At 40.3% G+C, this 22,856-nt stretch overlaps 1 protein-coding gene across 3 annotated transcripts in view; it reads right to left on the bottom strand.

The window, feature by feature from the left end:
- Positions 1–22,856, bottom strand: part of MYH9 (myosin heavy chain 9) — a 71,842-nt gene that overhangs the window by 20,695 nt on the left and 28,291 nt on the right. For all 3 annotated transcript variants that reach the window (XM_072869975.1, XM_072869995.1, XM_072869985.1), the window contains 12 exons: positions 18,749–18,776; positions 18,052–18,145; positions 12,807–12,899; positions 12,033–12,096; positions 11,374–11,472; positions 10,341–10,484; positions 8,036–8,131; positions 6,835–6,953; positions 5,602–5,754; positions 3,592–3,765; positions 2,627–2,800; positions 1,956–2,070 (listed from right to left, as the gene is read on the bottom strand). In XM_072869975.1, coding sequence (XP_072726076.1) covers positions 1,956–2,070; positions 2,627–2,800; positions 3,592–3,765; positions 5,602–5,754; positions 6,835–6,953; positions 8,036–8,131; positions 10,341–10,484; positions 11,374–11,472; positions 12,033–12,096; positions 12,807–12,899; positions 18,052–18,145; positions 18,749–18,776 — 1,353 coding nt within the window. The remainder of the gene's footprint in view (positions 1–1,955; positions 2,071–2,626; positions 2,801–3,591; positions 3,766–5,601; positions 5,755–6,834; positions 6,954–8,035; positions 8,132–10,340; positions 10,485–11,373; positions 11,473–12,032; positions 12,097–12,806; positions 12,900–18,051; positions 18,146–18,748; positions 18,777–22,856) is intronic.

Genomic DNA, 22,856 nt, shown 5'->3' with positions numbered 1-22,856 from the left:
TCACTCTTGCATTACAGGTAGAACTGTCATGACCAGTGATCAGAAAAGCCGTATCTACTTGTAAACTCAGCAAACATGGTAAAAGGCATGATAGAAACCAAACCTCAAGATACCACTGTTTGAGTTATTTTTGGAGTACAAATACTCTATGACAGACATGAACAATACCACTAGGAGAAAGTCAGAACTCCCTGTCCCAACAGTTTCTCCACTATGCCACAGTGACATCCAAGCACTGATGAAGCTATCACCTTGATGGGTGGACTCCACAGATACTTTTTTCAATAGAAGCCAGCTAGATCTGAGATTAGCAGGGGGAAGAAGAAACTAAAGCATTACTTTTTCCCATTGCTCTTCTACATAGAGATAAAAATTCACCCACCCAACCAAAACTAACTGTATCACTATAAATTTCCACACCCCCAGCACATTTTTATTAAGGGCTTCAAGCTACTACTTCACTTTATCTTTAGTGGTTGGCTGATGCCTACACTCAGGCTCCCAATCTTCACTTCAGAAAATACATCAACTTGTGCTCAACTGGCTTCTGATTAAAAAAAAAAAACTGTTAAGAGAAACTCCTACAAAAGAAGAAACAAGAAAGGATACTCTGATTTACACCTAATATTAGTTTAGAACTGCTCACTTCTAGAGCAACTGTTAGAATAGGGTCAAGGTTGTCTTATCAGAACAAAAAGAAGGTTATGTTACTAGATGACATCACAGAGAAACCGACAGAAGAGCGTCCCAGACTGCAGCTGGAACAATCTTCTTAAAAATCTTGAGCCCTGCAATCTACATCAAGATAGCAAAAAGGACAGTCACTTGCAACAGAAGATGCAGCTAAGAACAATAAATGAAAACTGATCAGCTGCAGTTCAGTTGACATTTCAAGTCAAAAGGAGTCTTAGACAGCAAAGGCCTTGTTAGGCACAAGTCGCTGACAGCCATTTTTCATGCAGTACGAGTTCCTTTGCCAAACTAACTTTATTTTAAATAATCAGCAGCTGAAATCAAATCCCAATACTAGAATCAATGTTAAACTGGATTTCAGTTTAAAGGCACTCAAAAATCATCCTTCCAAATCTTGCAAGAAATACAGCCTTGCTAGCTCTATGTTCAAACAGTTAACAGGGACTTGCTTTTAGCTGTTCCTATGCAAGTCTTGCAAGAGCAACCTTTAGCACCTGAGTAAGTCCATATTTTTCTTGTATCCACTTGCAAGGTGAGAGTTTTGCTTTTGTTTTATAGTCTGTGAGGAGCTACTAGCACAAAGCAGAGGAAATGAACAAGAAAGACAAGCAGGTATGACAAAGGGACAAAGAGAAGTTAACAGAAGCATTTCTTGCATGGCTCTAGGATGCATTACACACATGACACAACAGCTGGGTTTCTCAGTCACCTGGTTCTAGATGAAGAATAGGAAAGTGTTGATAGAAATAGGCTCTCTGAACGTTCTGCATCTCTGCAACAGACAGAGACGTCAAAGAAAACCCACCACAGAAAGTGACAGTAACAGTAAGACTCAAAAGCAGATAAATCCAGAGAAGATAGAGTAAAATACTGAACAACACTGCAGCAAGAACACACTAGTTGCAGGACTGAAAACGTAGATTCAGCCTCAGATCTTGTGTTTGAGCGTTGCAGCTACGCAAGCTGCTGGGACATAATGGTGCACTCGTATTTTATCCTGGCATTCTCAGTTTTGAGAAATAATTGCTATATATGCAGCAAGTTTAACGTAAGCTGATGCAAGTGAACCTTTCTCTTGAGTTACAGTGAACTCTTAATGCCATACCACGATCTAAGGAAAGGATGTTCCAGATAATGCTCATCTTGGTGGCTTAGTCTTCAGGGAAAAAAGTAACACAGCTCATCACAGACTTTTGATGATCAAACAAACTCTTCCACATAAAACAAGTGAAAACAAATAAGATTTAAGTTTAATTACATACCATCTTTCCACAGCTCAGACACAAACTTATCCGATGACTGGTGGAGAAGAGTAGCAATGTTATCATTCAGCGGATCCATGTTCTTCATCAGCCATTCATCTGCTTTATAATCCACCTGGAGAAGATAAACACATCAAGAAACTTGGGGGGGATTTTCTGCAGCACAAGATGCAACAAGATCCTGCAAAATCTATAGAAGTAGCACTGAGGTTTGCACAATCAACAACAGATTACCTAATCATTCTTGGATTTGCCGTATAAGCAAGCATACCTACAAATTTCAAACCCTAAAAAACAGCTGCGTGTTCTGTTCTGTCAGTAAAAGGAATGGATTTGCAATGCTAGTTTGCACCACCCAGAGTGTGACACAAAAACCAAGTGCATCATCATTTTTAGTGATGAAGTCTTGATGCAAGGTTTCTGAAAAGTACCTCCAATCTCAACAAGTCACAGAGAACAAATTTAAACTGGTGTCAGTTTGACATGTCTTCAACTATACATATATAACTTGCAGGCAAACCCTCTTAGGCCGTCAGGTCCACAGCCATGGAACAACTTTGTGAAGTCTTCCAGTGGTTTCCCATAGGCAGCCATTTCTAAGAAGCAGTGGTTATACATTAGAAAATATAGCAGAAATTCCAGTGTTCACATTTTAGCTACTAATTCTTTACCTTGCCAGCATAATGTATGATACAGAAGTCAGCTTTGTCTTTCAGCTGTTTTGGCTTCTGAAATTTGGGGTGGGTGCCTTGTTCTTGTACAACTTTTTCCACAAAGCTTTTGTCTGTTGCTTTTGGGAACCAGCACTCTTCATCCAGCAGGGCCAGTATACCAGGAGGCCCAGCCTTAAAGAAGGGAAACATCAAAACATCATTACATACATGACTATACTAATAATTAACACCTTTAGATGGCTAAAAAAAAAGATACCTAAGCCTGATCCCCATCACATTCACCTGTTGTGCAGTATCAGTTCAACTACTGCCATACTAATAGAAATTGTTAATAATTCTTCAAAATCCTCATCTCAATTCTAAACATTTTTATGAGAAGGTCTCTTCCATGACATTTCTCTAGGCTGTTTTACGGGGGGGAGATGGGGGGGAAATCTTTTTAATAGAAGGAACACTATCACGCTGTTCTCAAAATATCCAGGTATCTAAATGCAGAAGACCATAGCAGAACATTTCACAAACTAGTCCTTACTATTGGAACATCTACCATGAAATTTATAAATTTCCAAGTTTCATTAGAGCAGAATGAAAGCAACAGAGGTTCACAGCTTCTCATCACACTTATAGTTAAGTAAGGAAGTTTACACTACTTATGGTAAGCCACACATACATCTAGCACCCTGCAGATCTACACAAATGAAGACAATTTTGTGAGAGGAAAAAGTAGCTGACTAGATCTATTTTCATGCAATATTTCCTACAGAGTTGATACTAACAGATTTATTGGTGACATACTTTCAAAGAGGAAACTGTTCACTTCTCCTTCTAAGCATACCACAGTGTCAGCAGAGGATTACAAAAGCCAGAAAGCTAGTCTCCAGTCTACAGATAGAGGTTATGTGCTCAATGACAAAATTAGTGCAGCCATTTCTTGCTGCTCAAGGGTAGAAGAACAAGCTTACCGGCTTCTCTATGAGGTCAATGCAGGGCTGCAGATCCAGGCCAAAGTCAATGAAATTCCACTCTATGCCCTCCCTCTGGTACTCCTCTTGCTCCAGAATGAACATGGTATGGTTAAAGAGCTGCTGCAACTTTTCATTTGTGTAGTTAATACACAACTGCTCAAAGGAGTTCAGCTAATGAAGAAAAAGGCAGAAAGATGTTTGAACAGTTGCTTTTGAAGACACACCTACTATTCTCTTAGCACGAAAGGTCACATCTACAGTTCCAGAATTTAAGCTAGTGTTCTGTGTGGGGTGGACAGCCCTTTGTCAATAACCCCATTTGCTTATGAACTGCCTTTCCTGTCATGTGCCACTGCATTACTGCTGCAATCCCTAAGGGAAGTTTATACACACTGGTCCTCAGACTTTGCAAAAGAATGTTTAGTTGTAGTTGTAAACAGCAGAAGAATTACTGTACCTACTTAACCCAGAACAGAAAAGACTCCGGTTTTCTACAAACTCAGAGCTGGCAGGTCCTCTTCACAGAAAGAGGAAGCAACAGAAGCCTGAAGACAAATTCCTAAAAGCATGTGGACTGGAAAGTCCCTTTTTAATCCTCATATATAAAATCATAGCAAGGAAAGTGAGGGAAATTTCTTCAACATCTCCAGATTTCTTCAAACTGTATGGACAAGGTTAACCCATGGTGCATTTTCATGTTAAACCACACTAAATATAATGCAGCTGCTGAAGAGAATGGTCCTGATCTACTTTGTCCATGTTTCAGTAATTCCTAATCATGTATTTCCACTCCCCTCCTTTTCATGAGATCCAGCAACCATCAAACCAAAGGCAGACTGATCAGAGAGTGGGAAGAGAAAAAAAAAAAGCCAACTTTTCTGTGTTTTCATTTTCTATTCCGTTAATAAATTGGTCCAATTAACCTTGCAGCTTCACATGAACTAGATCCAGCATAACACAGGTTGACAGGAGCTGCCTGGCTGGGATAATGGCAGGATAGTTCTTTTCTGATGGCAGCCTGTCGTTGCTTCAGACTAAGTATAATGCAAAGCCCCATTCTAAAACTGTTGTTTCATAGATATAATGGTTTGGCCTAACAGTTCACTGCCACCTATAGAGGGAGCTCCCACTTCCCCTCTTTTCCATCTCTCCCTCAGTTTTCCTTCAGCTCTTCCTCTCCTACATTTATCTTGCACCAGTTTTTATGCTCAGATTCCCCTTTGCAGACTGATTCAATTATAAAACACCATAAGAAACTATTTTCCATAGGGCTAGAGAGTTGGACAGTACAAGCAGTTGCAGCCAGGAGCAGCAGAGGGGAAAAGAAGTAAGTTCACTCCTTTTCTGCATCAAGGAGCTGCTGCTAAACCTGTTTAGCTCTATGTGAAACTACACTCTGACCCTCAATTTTCAGGCTTCTTGCAGAAAGGAGCATACATAGGTCAGAATTTATGTTGGATCCGATTTGGTCTATCCTGTCTTTGACTTTTCCAAAACTCATCAGCAGGAAGAAACAACCATTTCTAACAATTTTTAGTGATGCTAATAGGTTTCAGCAGGTCATCCCTTAAATCTCTTGGGACAGACTAATGGGACATAAAATTTTAAGTCCAGTGGTGATCCATAACTCTACATGACATTCTAAAAGACTTATTTGTAGGTTAGCAAACTCTTAAGCTGCAAGCTATAAAGAAACAAGAACACCTGGAACTGTAAAATTAAAATAATTCTAATGCACATGCCAAAAAGGTTGTAAGCACCAGAATATAGAACATAGAGCAATGAGATAAAACATTTGCAGAATACATAAAATACTAAAGAATGAACCACTTAAGTTAGTTAATAACTTATGTGACAGTTCACATCAGCAGGGATCTCAAATAACAAAAAGTGGAACACATCCTTTCCAAAACTGTACTATTCTTTTCCAGTTTTAAAGTTATTTCCTTCAGCGGTCTTTGCCCCATGGTAAACTGTGCTGAGTGCAAGGACCTGACATCTCCTTACCTCGAAAATCTCAAAGCCAGCAATGTCAAGGATTCCAATGAAGGATGCACCCTGTCGTTTGGTCTTATCCAATGCCTTGTTGATACGCATAACCAGCCACCGGAACATACGTTCATAAGTAGCTTTAGCCAGTGCTTCAATGGCAAAGTCAGCCTAAATAGGAAAAAAGACAAAGATCAGGAGTTACATTATAATCCAAAAGAAGGCACAGATTACACTGTTTCGGCTCAACTGCAGTCTGAGATTTTCACTCCACCAAACTCACTGAACAAGACTCATTTCAGAGGTTATTCCCAATGAAAAGTAGATGGCACAGAGATACTCCATAAAAGAGCAAAGAATTTGTCTTACTAAATTAGTGTGTCAAAGCCAAATTTCAGGACCCTGCCTGTTGGAGAAACCAATGCCTGGTATTCAATAAAGAAAAATTATGCCCAGTCACTTCCAAAGACTATAGTAATATAGAGTGTTTCATAGGCCCAAAGAAAAGCATTTAAATTATTTTGTAATTTAGGATTTCTGAAGCCCAATCCCCTCCTCCCGTGCCACTACACTACCTGTGATTGACAGAGAAATACTTACTTACTATGTATAGTAAGAAATTAATTATCAAAATGGAAAGGCAGCCTATGACTATTTCTAGACTTCACTCTCTTTCCAATCCCTTCGATGTTATGGGGGAGACTGAGAATAAGGATGTGTTCATAAAGAAGACATGCAGTGAATAAGCACAGGGGCTTTGCTCCATTCAGGAGGCCGCTAGCTCCTAGGTCAGGTTTAATTTAGAGCACAACCTGATTCAAGACTGTTACAAACTTTACAATCAGTTTCAAGGGTGAGCAGCAGATTCTTCCACCCTAGTACCTGACCTACTCAAAACTGGTGCTTTCTATATTACAGCAACTTGAAAATGTCATTCCTGCATACAGCACTGGAGGAACTTACTCCCTTGGGACAGCCAGTCACCAAAATTAGGGAGTTGCATTCTCTCCCTGCCCCCCTCCCCCCAGATAAGAAAAAGTGCTACAGGGGCAGGGTGGCTTCTATCTTTATACAGATCAAGTGAGCAAATACTAGAAGCAATATGCACACTACATTATTCAAGTGTGGTTGCCATACGTTGCAGCCATAAAGATGGTTATTAAACGCTACAGAAACCTCTAATACATCTGTTAGCTTTGTGGCAGCAAGATTAAAGACTAAAGTACTCGCTCATTTTTAGAGAGCGCATACCTGCTCTTTGGTCTGAGCTTTCTGGACATAATCTCGCCCAACTTTGATGCGAGGAGTCAGGATACCTCTAGTGAAATCAGTCACATTGATACCCAAAAGGTGAGACACTTTCTGAGCAGCTAAAGATGGTAAGAGGAAACAACAAAGAGATTAGTGTTCTTTTGTTTTTCTCACAGAAAGCAAGAGAAAAAAGAAAAACATTCCTGCAACTGCCTTCCCAAGAGAGTCATGAAACAGCTCATAAAAAACATTAAATGAACAACAGGTTAATGAGACAAAGAAAGGTATCTTCAAAACCAAGAAATCCCCCCAAAAACCTTGCAACCCATACTACAGGTTATTGAAGCCACAAGAGTAAATTTGAAACAATACTCTCATACCACTAAGTTGTAACACGGAAGCTTTAGAAAGTTCATAGTCTGTAATTAATTTACAGATACGTCAAGTAGCAAATTTCTTAATCAAACTAATTATTCTGTCTTCATCTACTGATTAGTCTTTGAGGTAACTCTGTATTTCAGATTCAAGATCCAAAACCCAAATGGTTTACTCTCCTCCCCAAAATACCATTTAGAGCATATTTTCCATAATAATAATAGCCAAAAATATAAATCCTTAAAGATAAATTAGCAACCTCTTGTATTTCTGCAGTACATCTATAGTGAAGGTCTAAGAGCTAAGTCTTGAAACAGATAGCCTTCTATCATGTGAAACATGGTACTATTTATACATGCAACAATGGGCAGTGCAATTAAAATATGTACACATACTTTATATCCACCACAAAGCTATCCACCTTACTCTTACAGTTACAAGTCTACCTACAAAGTCAGCAAAGAACATTCCTCAGTCTGATAATATAGATTTATAGGAACAATCATTCCTAGCTTGGTTAAAACACACACACACTACATATTCCAGTAGAGTAATCCCTTTCATCTGGTCATCACGTGTACTTCCTGCCTAGCCCTGTCACAAGAACAGTGCCACATTCCTGCCCATGGGTGGCTGCAAACGCCTGTCAAAACAGTGGGTATTTGTATGAAGGAGCATGTCAGCTCCTTTGACAAATACTTCACCTTATAGGAAAACAGGACTCCAGCATTCCCTACATACCGTAATATATTCTTCTACTTGCAAGAACTTCCTGTAGGCTTTTTTTCTGCATTTTTCTTTGGGGTGGGAAAAGGAGATTGGTTACCTGTATTGTCTGGCATAGAGGCTTGGTCTGTATTACGCTCCTTCTTGAAGACTATGTTGCCAAGTTGAAGAACACCCGAGATAACCTTCAGCAGACCTTTTAAAGTAGCAATAACAACAGCTTAGTGTCACACATCTCCAAAAGCCCTGATATGACCCAGTTATCTTTCCTGACATGGTTAAGAGGCCCTTTTCAACATCCCAAAGATCTTTCTGGAATTTGGGAAAAAACACCACAGGTAAACACCTCCCATTCAGGACACAGGACTTTCCCTGTCCCTCCTATGCAAGACTACGCAGCCTGGAAATTTACCCATTCTCAACATCACTACAGTAAAGTGGGAGACAGGATTGAGGGTAACGCACCATCCTACAACATCTATATTTTTTGATAAAACATTTGTTCTCTGTTAGAGGGCCAAAATTCACTATTTTCCTCAATGACTACTGTTAAACACAGGAAAGAGACAGTTACTCAGAGTACAAACCAATTAAGAGAAGGAAGATTTTGTTCCTTTAACCCCATATCACTTTTGGCTCCCTGACCAAGGTCTGTAGTCCATATAGACATATATTATAATGTATGAAGGGCAGCAGGATGTGGGCGAAAGTGCCTGTACCATAACTATTACTAATTACATGCTGAAGCACCCCATCCATTGCTAACGATATATTCATACTCTTTGAATGGTGCATGTCACAAAAGCAGCATCAGGTGCTAGGACAGGAAAGACGTTTTTCAATGCCATAGTATCAATTCAGTTTTCACCGTGTATCAATCAAAGCTCATTGCATAATAGCTTCTAGTTGCCTTGAGCAAAGTAAATTGCCAATCACTTGCAAAGGGGATCTTGTACCAAAGATTTTTTTGTTCCCTAATATCTACCTGTTACAGAAACATTTGTTTTAAACCAACATGCTTTTGACAGCAAAGCTAACAAAGGCTCCATGTATGCTACATCAGGACTAACAGAAAAGAAACACGTATGTTCCTAGTGGCATGTTATGAAATCCAGTGGTTTGACAGCTGAATCTGGAGTCCTGGCACTTGGACAGACAGCTTATTTTGATATTGTCTCATAAATGAAGATAGTTAGTGTTTAGACTTTACTTACTAAGTAAGTCTAACACCCAGCCAGCTACTGTTTGTATTATTCTTCTAAGCCTGTAAGGGACATAAATGCACTTCACACCTTGAATAGCAAGTGCAAAACACTAAAGCTGTCTTTGCTGTAGTGGCTGGAACCAATAGCTCATCTACATGACAGCAAAGACATGCCCTAGAGCATACATTAAAAACCCAACTCAGAAAACTGAGCATAGCAGGACATCCTGACAATAAGTTAGACTGCCAATTCTTTTATCTAGTTTAGGCAAATTTCACCTCCGTACAGCAGTTTCAGTCTCAGATGATTCAGGATATCAAGTGTATTAAACTGTGGGTAATGACAGCGTGGATTTATAGCAGGCTGGATTGTGAAGAGCAATAGTTAAAGCACAGGCACATATTCCCTACAGCCAGAAGAGCTGCAGCCTCCAGCAGAGGAGGTGCTGACCTCAAACCACCACAGATCCTTGCTTCAGTGTAGAGAAAAAACAGTCCTAGTTTTAGAAGACCTTATACATTTAGAAATTGAGATTTTACAGCACACTGGTTCCCAACCAGTGAGGCAGATCACGCATGAGACAGCACAGAGCTCTGGTGAATATGTATCATTGCACTTTGCGCTGGCTGTGTGCAATTCTAGCTTCAGTGTCATGGTACTGTGCTCCCAGAATCAGACAATATTAATTTCTGATCAGCAGTTCAGTGTTAAGCTGGAAAGAAAGGCACTATGACCAGGCCATTCTCAAAGTACTAATGCAGCAATGGTTGGATTAGATACTTTAAAGCCACTGCTTAGGGACAGGGGGAGCACACAAGCTGTGCACTGCACAAGAGAATGAGGGGATTCTTCTATCTTGGATGTGTTATTCATAAGCTGGATATACAGCCCTCAGATTGGGAACAAAAACAGCAAGCAGAAGCATGTTTTCATTAGCTGCTTGACTTCTAACATTAATGGTATAAACTGAAACTGTGCTGGTAGATCCTGAGGTGGGTCACTCCAAAAACACTAAGTTTATTACTTGCACACTGTTCACTTGGGAGGGTGTGTGTGTGGACACGAGACAAAACAAAACCAAACCAACAAAAAAACCAAAACAAACAAACAAAAAACCCCAGAACAAAAAATCTCCAGAGATACACGATCTGTTTACTCTTTCATTTCCTTGCATTTTCAAGCCCTTCAGAGGATTCATACCCATCTGCTCCTCATCTGGGATGCCCATGATCTTCATTGCCTCCATGGTCTCCTGAAACATATCTTTGTCCTGCTGACCCGGGATCGTAACATGCCCATTGGAAAGGAAGCGGTATTTGTTGTACGGCTCCAGCAGCAGATCAGCTTCGGAAAGAATTGAGAAAGAAGTTACTATGGCTTTTTTTTTTTTTTTACTTTTCTTTTTTTTTTAAATAGACAACAAGCTACCACTGAGATCAATTTCTGACTTGCATATGCTAGCAGGTGCTGGATGAATGTGTGATTAAGCCCAGTTTTACTGCAGGCTGAACATTTAGTGTATTTTAGATAAAATTGGAGTTTTTCTGCCTTATTTCTTTCTATTCCCTCCTCTGGACTACTCCACGAAAGCAGTGTCAATCATCATTATGCCATAAATCTATAAGAAGCAGGGATTAACTTGAAAGTAAATTTTCCTTTAATTTCAGACACCTCATTTGTTTCAAGTCAGGTGAAAGTTTATATATAGTTAATATACTCTTGAAACAGTAGCAACCATGAGAAGTCCTCTCCTTCTGTCCTTCCTCCAGATCAATTTGTAGCTCTTGCACAACATGGACCCTGATTACCACTGAGCTAGGTGCACTAGGATCCTAGACTTCTGGAGCTGCTTAGGTGCCAGCAGCTTTGCGCCATTCAGATAAATGCTGAGCACGTCACAGTAGGACCATTCCTGCACTAGAAGGGTTTACATCATGCAAGACTAAACATGAGACTAAACATGGGATAGTGATTTAGATAAGGAAGGGCGTAGAGTCATTGCTGGCAAGGAGGCAAGTGCAGGAAGGAACCAGAGAAGCAAGTTTTCAGGAACTGAGAAGTGCAGGGGGAGGGTAGAGGGATGTATGAGTGTACGGAACAAGGGAGGAGGGGTGACCATATCTAAAAAGCAGAGCCAAGAAACTACAAAGGAACAGGTCCTAGCCTACAAGTGTTTTGGACCCTCTGTCATTGTGATGAGGGAATCCCATAACTACAACAAAATCACACTTACTCTTCAAATGCTCTCCTGCCCCAGATAGCAGGTAGTAAAAGATGTGGAAGGTTCTCTCCTCTTTGGCTTGACGAATTGCACGTGACTTCTCCAGCAGATCTTCAGAGAGTCAAGGCATGTGGCAGGACATACAAATCACTTCCTATTCCATGGCAGGAGAAAAAACTTGTACTAATGGATGTTCTCCTCATGCCAATTAACAGGGGTATTGATTTAGCAATCATTATCAGTCAACAACCCACTGAGCTTCTGGTCTCAGTTTTGCCAGCCTCTGAATGATGGCTATGATAACAGAGACTTAACTGAGAAAAAGCATAAAAACAGTGGCCATCCATCCCCCTACTTGCCTTGGACAGAAGTTAGAACGACTTATGAAATTCCAAAGCTACTCATCTCATCGCAGTTTATGCTTCCATTTCAGTCTCCTAAGATTAGAATTCATTCATTCAGAAAAGATTTCCACCATGATCACAAAGGTCACAAAATACTATATGAAGAAACAGGAGACTACAACAGTAATCTTGCTAGCATAAATTTAAGCACTTCCTACCACTTTCTGGACCTGACAAAACAGAAAGTCAGTCGTGAAGAGATTGCTAGGTACCTTTTTGGCACCTCTATAGCCTTTAACTTCTTTTAAGTGGTTACAAAAAGGATACAGGTCTCAATATTGGCTCCAACAATGTAGCCGTTGACATCAAAGTTGATTCTGATGAACTTGCCCTAAGAGGAAGATAATAGCATTAAAATTAGTATTCATTCTATCTGGTAACAGCAGTAAACAGCAAAGTTAAACCTTCACTTTTTAATCCAGGAAAGGAAATTCAGAACAGGTCAGGCAGGTTTTAGGCAAAATATAAGGTCAGCCAATAGGCAATGCCTGATGATTACAACAGCGATTTAACAAACAAGACACCAAACACTTTCAGACATTTCTGACATTCAGACAGCCTACAATTCAAATTCATCATGTTTAAGCCTAGATTTCCCACAACCAGGGTCCCTTCAGTTTCATGTGCTATATGATCTGGACAGTTCTACTTCCCTCAATGTTAGCTTCAACCATTTTCATTTACTTCCAGCTCTAGCTCCCCCATCTGCCTCTCAGATGCTGTCCATTGCTCTCCAGAGCAAGTAAAATAAGGACTAGTATTTGCTCTCCAAGATAAAACTGACTGTAATAAACCTGCAATAAAAATCAGCATTGATGATCCTGGCACAGGGTCAGGTTCCTTCATTCCAGAGACCTATCAGGTGGGTTCTGGATAATTCACTGAATTAAATTCAATTCCCAGATTAATTTGAGGGAAGTCAATCACACATAGTTGTCCTATCCCTGTCCTATCCCTGACCGCAGTTCACCCAAAAGCAGACCAAGTCTTCCCTCTGGAAAGTGTAGAATACTGGCACCCACACTGGATAGTAATACTCACAAATCTTGAGGAGTTGTCATTCTTTACTGTCTTGGCATTTCCAAAGGCCTCCAGAATAGGATTAGCCTGGAGCAACTGTCTCTCCAGTTCTCCCTAGAGGGAAATCAGAAATTAATGAAGTAGGTAGTGGTTTACTGCATTAACCTTGGGTCAAACCAGCACTGAAGTTTCAGTTCACGCTAGCTTGGCATCTGTTGTAGAGAAGCCATATTAAACCTTAGGAGATGATCCCTTAAACCTTCAAAAGGAGACTCATTAGTTATCTGGGTAAAACAGAAACATTCACAAATTATGCCTTATTCCCTTCCTCAACACAAAGGCATCCCAGTGCTGTCTTTCTGTTAACAAGAAGCCCTTCAAAGCCACTTGGCCATAACATCCCACAGACTTCCCAGGATCAAAGCAAAACACCGTACCATCCAAGATCAGGCCCTCATCCCAGAACTGTCTTACTATCTAGGCTGGAAGAGTGAGGAAAATCCTGTCTTGCTACTGCAAGACAGCCTTGAACTCTGCTGGTTAAGAAGCTAGTCTGAAAAGGTCTAATGTTTAAAAAAAACAAAAACAAAACAAAAAGCTTGCACTAAAAGTCTACATCTTCCAAAACACAAAAAAGCAAAAACCTCCTTTGTAAGAAGGCACACAAAAAAAGAGAATTAGTGGTATCCCACAAACTGCATGATCGCTTGCATTCTGCTGCCATATTCGCACACTCCTCCCCTCAAGGAACACAAAATGCTGGAGCTGTAGAAAAAGAAAATTCAGAACCTTTATCCCTGCCAAGTACTAGACCATTGGAGCATATACACCTTTCCCTGCAGGCTCTAGATATATCCCTGGCTGTTTTTAAAAATTACTTGTCCTCAGTGCTAAAAGCATGGAGTTCTATATATTTCAAGATCACCTAAAAAGCTTCTAGAGACAGCAAATGACAGTTTAGATTAATGTTTCTCTTTCTGGCAGTTATCAGTAAGTACTCAAGACTTCCTGTGCATAACAGATGGAAACGAAGTTTGATTCACGAGAACCAGAATTTATGGACAAATTATTTAAGGGTTATTTCTAAAGGAAAATTGTTCCCATTCATTCTCAAAGTGCATTATAAAACAGATTAGTCTTTACGCAGTCTCTCTAAAAATACATGCAATTAAAAAAAAAGAAGATATATGAGAAACTGTACAAAGATCTACAAGTCTTTATTTCTTACTTCCACAATCACTTCACTTCACGCTTGCAAAGTGCAAGGCCAAACAAGACCCTCAGTCCCTGTAGAACTGCACATATACAGAAGGGGCAGCTGCTGCAAACACTTTCATTCACTGTCAAATATATATAACAAGGGGGTTAGCCTGGGAAGGGAACCTGAGCTGGGACATCTGGTCTCTCACAATGGAGCCAGCGTGTGGCTTTGTAAGGAGAAAACCTTAAAACTAGGGTTCAGCCCCTGAAACTGTGTGGTAGTCACATTTGCCCTCCTATTCTGGCACATGTACTGAAGTTGGAACACTCTTTCCTCCTCCCCATCCTGCAGTGAAGTCCTAGGCCTTTGTTTGTGACTGCAGTCTGTTACTATGCAAGTGAGATATGCCAGCAACATAGCACTTCAACCCAACTATGGAACAAGAAGGGAAGAGATAAAGAATTTTTTCCTCTAAACAGAAGTCAGGCTTTGACACCAAGTCTACTTTAATTATTTGGCTACAAATAAAACTAAGGTCATGCTTAGCTACACAAAGATCAAAAGTTTATAGAAATCCATACTACGGACCCTCCTGTTATTTAGTACCTCAGGAAGAAAGTGTCATTAATGTCAAGTAGGTGTTGGTAAACTGTAGTTTAGAGGCAATTAGGTCTCTTGAACCACCAAGGTAGCAATACGCATAGATAACGCCACCTCAGGGACACAGCGATATAGAGCTGTAGGGAAAGGAAAATGCTAGAGAGTTGGTCAAGTCAGTTAGCTCTCATGACTTGCCTTAGCACCATGATACAGTGGAAAGAGCAAGTTCTCAGCATGCCATGGCAATGGCACATAAGATTAAGTGGCTGCAGTTAACTGGGATGTATCCATTCCTCACTGGAACACACTGTATGCTGTATTTGTTTAAAAAGACAATCCTTTTATTTTTAAAATTTTAAAGAAGTTTGAGTGGGGTTTGTTGGGTTGGGTTTTTTTACCTTAAATTTTGACAGTCACCTTTCACTGAAGGAAGATACTTCATTATACAATGGGCAATTTTGCAAAGCAAAAACAGTACAACACAGAGATGTCTGTCACAAGCTTTCTAGAAATTCTAAGATTCCTATCATTAAGATGCTGCCAATTTTCTGACACCTGCAACTGCCATTCCTTGACCTGAAACAAATTTGTTTAATACTTGGCATGCATTTGAAGTATGTACAATATTCCTCATGAAAACAGAAGCAATAACAGCCACTGGGTCTGTTAGCCCATGGTTAGGCAGCACACAGTCTTCAGTATGCTCTCTTTCTACTGCTCTGAAGTTGCAACAGCAATTTAAAGCAACCAAAATCCTTGACATCTATCTTGTACTTTAAATTTTTTGCATCTCATACACTTTTTGGAATTATTTCTATGCAAGGTAGAAGTTTTGCCAGCCATTTATTCTTCAGGAAGTATGGAGAAAGGCATCTAGAAATCACAGCTAGCTTTAACAGCATGCAATTTAAAAAACTAAAGATGGGGAGGGTGTTTGGGTTTTTTGTTTGTTTTGGTGGGGTTTGTTGTTGTTTTGGTTTTTACACTTTAGGGATTTGCTTTTGTATTCTTCTCTGCAGTCACGTGAGAGATTCTCAAATAACTGAGTCCCAACAACAGTGGGTTGGATGGGGAAGGGAGAAAGATCATCAATAACCTAATCGTCATTACAAGTATTTAAGCATTAGCAACTATTACCCATGATTAGCTTGCGAACATTCTCAACTTGAAAAAAAAAAACTATTACATGATTTAAGAAGTCAGTAGAGAAACAGAGACTAAACATGGGAAAACATCAATCAACTTCCATAAATAAAGTTTAATCAAATGAAAAAAAGTGTTTATATAATTACATTCAGTAGGCCCCAAAAGCAGCCTTAATGTGCTTAGTAGTCACACCATGCAGCTAGAAGCTATTTAGCTGAATACACTAATGCACTGGGATCCGTGGAAGCTGCCACTACCTCCAAAACAAGAGAGCTACAGGTGAAGAATATGTTTTATAAATCTGATTTTGCTCTGATACTTGGAAAAACAGGAGTTTACATCCAAAACTTCTATTAGGAGACAGTCAAGAAACCTTTCTGGTAGATAAAGCACCCCTACTTTCAGTATTACCATTGGTTAAGTTTCGTGCCTACTTTTGCAGCATAAAGGTTTGACGCTATCATATTCAACCCTAAAGAATAAATCTGCTGTGAACAGTATACCCAAGGGCCTCAAAAAATTTAACATATTCATCTTCATAAACCCTTATGATCTGTTTCCAAGTTTAAGGTTTGTAAAGAATTGTTGCATAGACCACTCATTACCAATTAACATTCGAAGACTGCAGTTCTAAATCCTCTCTTGTAAGGCCAGTGCTACTGTTTAGTCACAAAAATGGAGCAAAACAGGAGCTACAGGACTTTTCGGAAGAATCAAAACTTTGGGCGAGGGGGAATATCACACCTGGGCAAGCCACCAACCAGCCCAACTTAGGACTGGTTTATTCTCCTAAGCAGACTGCCTGTCCTGCTTCGGTGGTTGAAATTTTGCTCAAGGATAAGCAGTGGAAGAATACTTAACTCAACTCCATGATTCTATTTTCCACACTTAGAAAAAGAAAAAAAGAAGACTGTTTCTAAATACAGCCACTGACAGACCATGGAAAAAGCCTTCATATGTCTGAAAGTTTGGCACATAGGAAGTTTTGTTTTGGTTGGATTCCAGAAGTTACTTATTACTATGTGTGCGCACACACATAGTATGCCTGCGTGCAGAGATGCCTTCTTATTTATATATTCTACACATGTAAGACATGCTTACACATTAAGCTACTATGGGAAAATTCTTATGTAGAGATACAGTGGACACACTTGGCATCTGGCTTTCATTACACAGCTCACCAGTGAACATTTCCAATGTGTTCAGCTCTGGCTAACAAGCTCACAGTCCTGGAACACCCTGTCTGCAGGACAGCCTTCCCCTCGACCTTTCTTTGCAACCTGCAGCCACATCTCACTGCAGGGAATCGAAAGCTACACACCCAACTACATTTATCTTACTAGGAACACCACAGACACTAGACGCTTATGGTTCTAGGAAAGCCTGGTCCAGTCCTATTGCCCTGGAGGAATACTTCTTGAATGGTATATCTGGGAAAATCCTGCAAGAAAATCCTTAAATGCAAACTAGTATTGAGCACAGAACACAAGTATTCTTGATGTTACTTTAGTCTCCAATTGAACACCCTCACAAAAAGATTACTGTGCACCACACAAAAAAAATAAAATTGTGAATTGTCTATGGATTTGTTTTAGCTGCAGAAAGTGATATTGGTGTGGAGTGAAAAGCTGCTTAAAAAAATCACACAATGGGACAGAAAACGCATTCCTGGTGCAGAACGTGCAGTAAACGTGCAGCTCACCTACGAGGATACAACTGACGAATTCGGCAATAGTCCATCGGGGGAGAGGGAGGGGGAAAAAAATATAAGTGAGACATCTTTAAAGTCCTCCCACCATCACCACCACCCTCCTTTCATGTGCTGCTAACACTTTGCTGTTTTCCACCCTTTTAATGTTTTCCTACAATTTTAAAGTTTTCAGCTGATGTCCACTAGCCTATCACTGTATTCTCCAGTTTTGAGACAATGCATATAATAGTGAGACCTAATCTATAAAGGTTTTACGCTGCCTGGACTGGTTATAAGCAATACATCCGTGTAAAAAGATCAATATGGGTGATGCTTCATTTATAGCGACTCTTGCCCATGCACTTGCCCACAAATCCAAGAGGTTGTGGATGAGTTTATCCCCACTGTAGCTCCACTGAATTCAAAGGAGTTATAACTTAGAACAATGTTCCCTGGCTTGCAATTTTTGACAAACTTTTGTTTCATACTTCACTGTCCTCCTCAGTCCTCTGATAAATGTTACCATCTAGGCTTTTATTGAGCAATATGGCTTTTACCAACATCAGCCAATATGTATTTATTGTCCAAAGTCAGCAAGGCAATAAAGCATCATCAAACCCAGGTCTTACCTGGTCTTTTTTAGACTTGTGTGAGGAAGCAACATGAGCCAGATACTGAATGACCTTCTTGGTGTTCTCTGTCTTACCAGCTCCTGATTCACCTCTGTAAAGAAAATCCGCAATTCATTCACAAACAAGACATAGGGGGACATATTCATATTTCTAATCCCAAAAGGGCAACAGAGCTCCTTAAATGCATTCTGGCCATTACAGCACCTCCCCCGAAACCAAGAAAAACCAAGTTGTTCCGGCAAGTAGTAGCAGTGTAGCTGGACTGCAGGCTAGCCCTCAGCCAGTCTGCCACTGGCTGCAGGTTCTGTACACGTGCATGGAGGAGGGAAGGCAATAAAGAACTATGCTTTCTAGTCACTTGGATACGAAGACTGCCAAGTGGCTGAGGAATAATCCAGAGGCTGCTGTAGAGCTAGGGATGAAAGGTAATGAAGTGAATCTTTCAAAAGGAAGCCTCTTGACTGCAAGAAGAAAACAGGGGCTGTTTCAAAACCTCCCTTCTTCCTCCAATTCTTACGAGAATTATTTTGCAGAAAGGATTACATATATATTGGAGGAACTGTAGTGGGACATTCCTTGACTCTCCACTATTATCTGATTTACTGAGCCCACCCCCAGCATTTACAATTAAGAGAGTCCTCCAACCAAAATTTTTAACACAGACTTTGGCATCCAGACAAGCTGTAATACTCACGTGCAAAGGATGGACTGATCCTCTCGATCTAGAATAAAATTTTAAAAAAAAAGTACTTAGACTGAGACTCTAAAATTAAATTTCTGTGACAGAATGAAATTGACACCACAGACAAAAACAGGAACTAGTAAACTCTGCCAAGTATCTTCAGAAATATGGCCAGGTAACCTCTTTTCTGGCAATAGATGCCAACTTCCCACCATCTGCCAAAGTATAATGGTACCATCACAATTTAGTTTTCTTCATCCAGAAAGAATATTGTTTGCATTACAATTTTCCTACAAACAATACAGAACTCTCTCACTGAATGTTTCTTTACCACAGAGCAACAGTTTGATGTACATCTACTTGTTCTTCAGCCCCCTCCCCCCATTACATTGGGCTCATACTGACTTTAAAAAGTTATCAGCAGAGCAGTGGAAATGGAAGGGGGAAGGGGTAAGTGGGACAGGAACCATTACAAATCCCAAAGTGACAAAACCTCACATCAGAGTCTTTCACGCCCACAAGAAACACTGGAAGCTCAGTGAGAAATTTTTGCTACTTATTTTATACAGAATGGACTTGAAAACTACAATGCTGAGCAACAGCCTAAGTCCTATACAGCTGATTTATTTCTGACACCATCCCCTACTGTATTAATCAAGCAGCTGGTAACAGTAGAAACCTTTTGTTTTACATGCTGACATACCAGCAGACATACTAATTCCTGTGTTCAATTCCCAGCTGTGGATAACATCTTTCCAGTTACAGAACTTACTTCACCCAGCCTATCCACCACTATCTTCTCCCACATCTTTAACCTCCTTTCAGCTTTCACCTATGATTCCACTTCCTCGTATGCAGTCCTGACTAGTCCTTCAACTATGCCTGCATCCTGCTGCTCCCCCAACATTTCTGAGTGAACATACTCCCCTGCTTCTGCCTTGGTTTCACCTTGCATCCACCCCGTGCCCTCCCCCCACCTCCAGTCTGCATCCCATTTCTCCCCCATGCCACCAGGAACCAGCTGGGAGCACTGGACAGGCTGGAGAGTACCTGTGCCTACACCACAACAGCCTTAGTAGCTTGTAGTCATCACAGGGGCAGTGAGACCTGTTCAGACATGGAACAGACTTGGGCACAGCAAGTTACTCACAGACAGTCCACAAGAGCTATAGGGGCACTCACAGAACAGACTGTGCCACCAAACTCAAAATCCCCACTAGTTTGTAAGTTATCCATTTGGCTGTGGGTTTTTTGTTTTGTTTGATTTTAGGGTTGGGATTTTTTTGCTTAAGATCAAGACCAGAGGATTATCAGATCATCCAGTCTGAGAACTCGAGTAACAAAGCAGTTAGATTTCATCCAGTTATTGTCATTCTTTCCTTTCTCCATGCTGAGCTCCAACTTTGTGTTGGACTGAAGTGTACTCTCTAAAAAGAGAGAAAGAAAGCCTCAAACATCCATGAGAGTAGAAAATTCACTGGATTGCTCTAAAAGTATTTTAGCAATTGGTAATCTTCAGTACGTTTATGGATGTGACTGTCTCCATATTTCAGCTACTGGTTCTTTCTATTTCTTTCTCCAGCAGCTTAGAGAACCCAAGTGCTCTCAGTATTCTCCCCACCAGAGAGTACTTGATATAATTGAGTCGCCATTCAAGTTATTTTGTGCAAGATAAAGAGATTGAGCTCTAATTAGGGAAGGCTTTATAGTCAGATAGAGTTCAAGTACCTGAAACTACTTTCCATACCGTTAAACACTGCTACTGCAAGTGAATTTAGCATTTCAGTCCTAACGTCATGAATGCCATATTCATCAAGAAAAAGCTCCTATAAACTCAGTTTATAAAGAGAGAAGTATATGTAGCCTTTGGACACATTTTCATGGAATAAGGAAAGAAGGTAAACCTACCAAATTTGAGAGTCTATCTTTTCTTAAATTATTCTGAAACCAATAATGGAAACATTAGGTTCACATGCTATAGATAGGCAACTCCTGCTCTTAAGCTTCTTTACTGGAAACTGACTGTATGCAGATGAGCACAAAAATTTAGAGGAAAATAATCTGCTTTATCCCTGTTAACACTGTTCTCAGAAAGAGCTGATCAGTCCTAAGACTGGAAGAAAGCAAACAGAAGAAAATAATCAGTCAAATGGTTTTGGCCCAGCAAACTCTTAAGCATTCAAAACTAGATACTGCAGCTTTACTAGCAAGTGCTGAATTTTATTAATTGCCTTTAAGATATGCACCCCTTTTGCTGAGGGACAGGCAAAGAGTAGATGTTAACCAGCTCCGAAAGCTCCACCCATTCAAGGTTCCCAGTGGGTCAAGGGCTCAGCAGGCACATGCCAGCCCTCTGCGTGACTGGGCACTTTGAGGGTGGATCAGGGGAATAACTAATGATTCATTTATGGATTGCCTAAGGAAATGTATTCTTTGGTAGCACGACACCTGGGTGCAATTCTCTATCACAAAGCAGCTATGTGAAAGAAAAAGATTGTGCTTACGAATAACATCTGACTTTCAAAAGCTTGACTATAAACCAGCAGCCCACTTGTCCGAGAAAAGGTTATACTCGCATTCAGGTACTACAGAGGCTCTTCTAGGAAGCTAATTTGAGAGAGAGGGGAAAAAAGAAAAAAAAAAAATAACCCTAAGGAAGGTGCTCCTTACTCCCAGTAGTCAACTCTAGTGTTGGAATTACAAGCTGGGGCTCCTCATATAGAGGATGGAGCCCTACACACTTGAAAAGTGCACGCCTTCCCCTTCTATCTCCTCCAGAAAAGGATCCTTATTGCAGCAAAAAAACCCCCATTGGTAAGCAGACAGATAAACCAACTGCCCAACAGAAAAAGATGATCAACATCAGATAATACTCAGAAGCTCTTTGGCACTGAACACTTTTTGATCATGACAAGTTTTGTTGCACTTAGTTGAGAAGCTCTTTTCAAGCCTCATTCCAATGAGGCAAGGTAGCAAGAGCACCCTGGAGTGACCCAAGGAAGTCCCAAAGGGGCAAGCACAGGATTTTTTCCACGCTGTAACACAGAGCAAGGTGTTGAAAGGTGCTCAGGAAGGAAAAGTCACAGACCGTGTTCAAAATCCTCTCGGCACTACATTTTCCTCTCCCAACATGCTTTCCTGGTGGCCTGCTACAGCTGCATTAGTCACCTCTGCTTTAAGCCATCAGGAACGTACCTGCAAGTGCAGGCAAGTCACCAGCAGCGTGCAGATACTACCATAAAAGGCAACATTCCTGTTTGCAATCCGGGGGAAATTCTTTCCCAGGACTGCAAAGCAGCAGTCATTGGGATAGCTGGAATTCTTCTAATTGTGTACAGACAGACAACTCGAATAATGTGTTCAGCAACAGGAAACTGGAGCAGACCAAAGGGCCAAAGAGCTAACGCATACAAAAGCGTAACTCTTAGACACACTTCCAATTAAGAATTGCTTTAAATGCCAATATTCATTCACCATACAATACTGACTTGTGCCATCACGAATCAGAATTCAGTTGCCCAGACAAGAGGCCTCCGCCACCCCTTCTTTTTTTAAAGGATCATTCAACATGGGCGTACTGCACAACTTCAGTCAGTGCTTGCCTCTACTCCATTGTCAGTTGTGCAAGCAACCTACTCAGCAAAAGAGAATGTGCTAGGTACCATAAACTCAGTTGCTTATAACAACACAATCAAGAAACGCCTGATTAAAAGAAATCTGCATCTGCTTTTTAATCCTAAACAGAGTCACTTATTAAAAACAATCCAGAATAACAACTCATTATTTAATTATAGCAACAGTTCTGTATTTCAGACCAGCTGGCAAGGAAAGCTTTTTATCTAGGCTCTTCTTTAGCTCTCATCACCCTACTATTCAAGTGATCATAAGAAGCAGCAGCCTCAAGCATCCAGAAATTAAGGAAGTAAAACATCCTTCAAATTTAAGCTATACATCAGTATGGTATAATAAGATCAGTAGATTAATTTTACTATATATATAAAAAGCATAATATCTAACTCATTCTTGACTTTCTTCAGTCCAAAAATAAAAGACCTCATTTTAGACTGCTTCCAGGACCTTCAGCATACACTAAAAACTTAATTAAACCAAAATTTGTTTT

This window comes from Ciconia boyciana, chromosome 1, assembly GCF_034638445.1.
Source record: "Ciconia boyciana chromosome 1, ASM3463844v1, whole genome shotgun sequence".
NCBI lineage: Eukaryota > Metazoa > Chordata > Aves > Ciconiiformes > Ciconiidae > Ciconia > Ciconia boyciana.
This window is presented reverse-complemented; position numbering and strand designations above follow the sequence as displayed.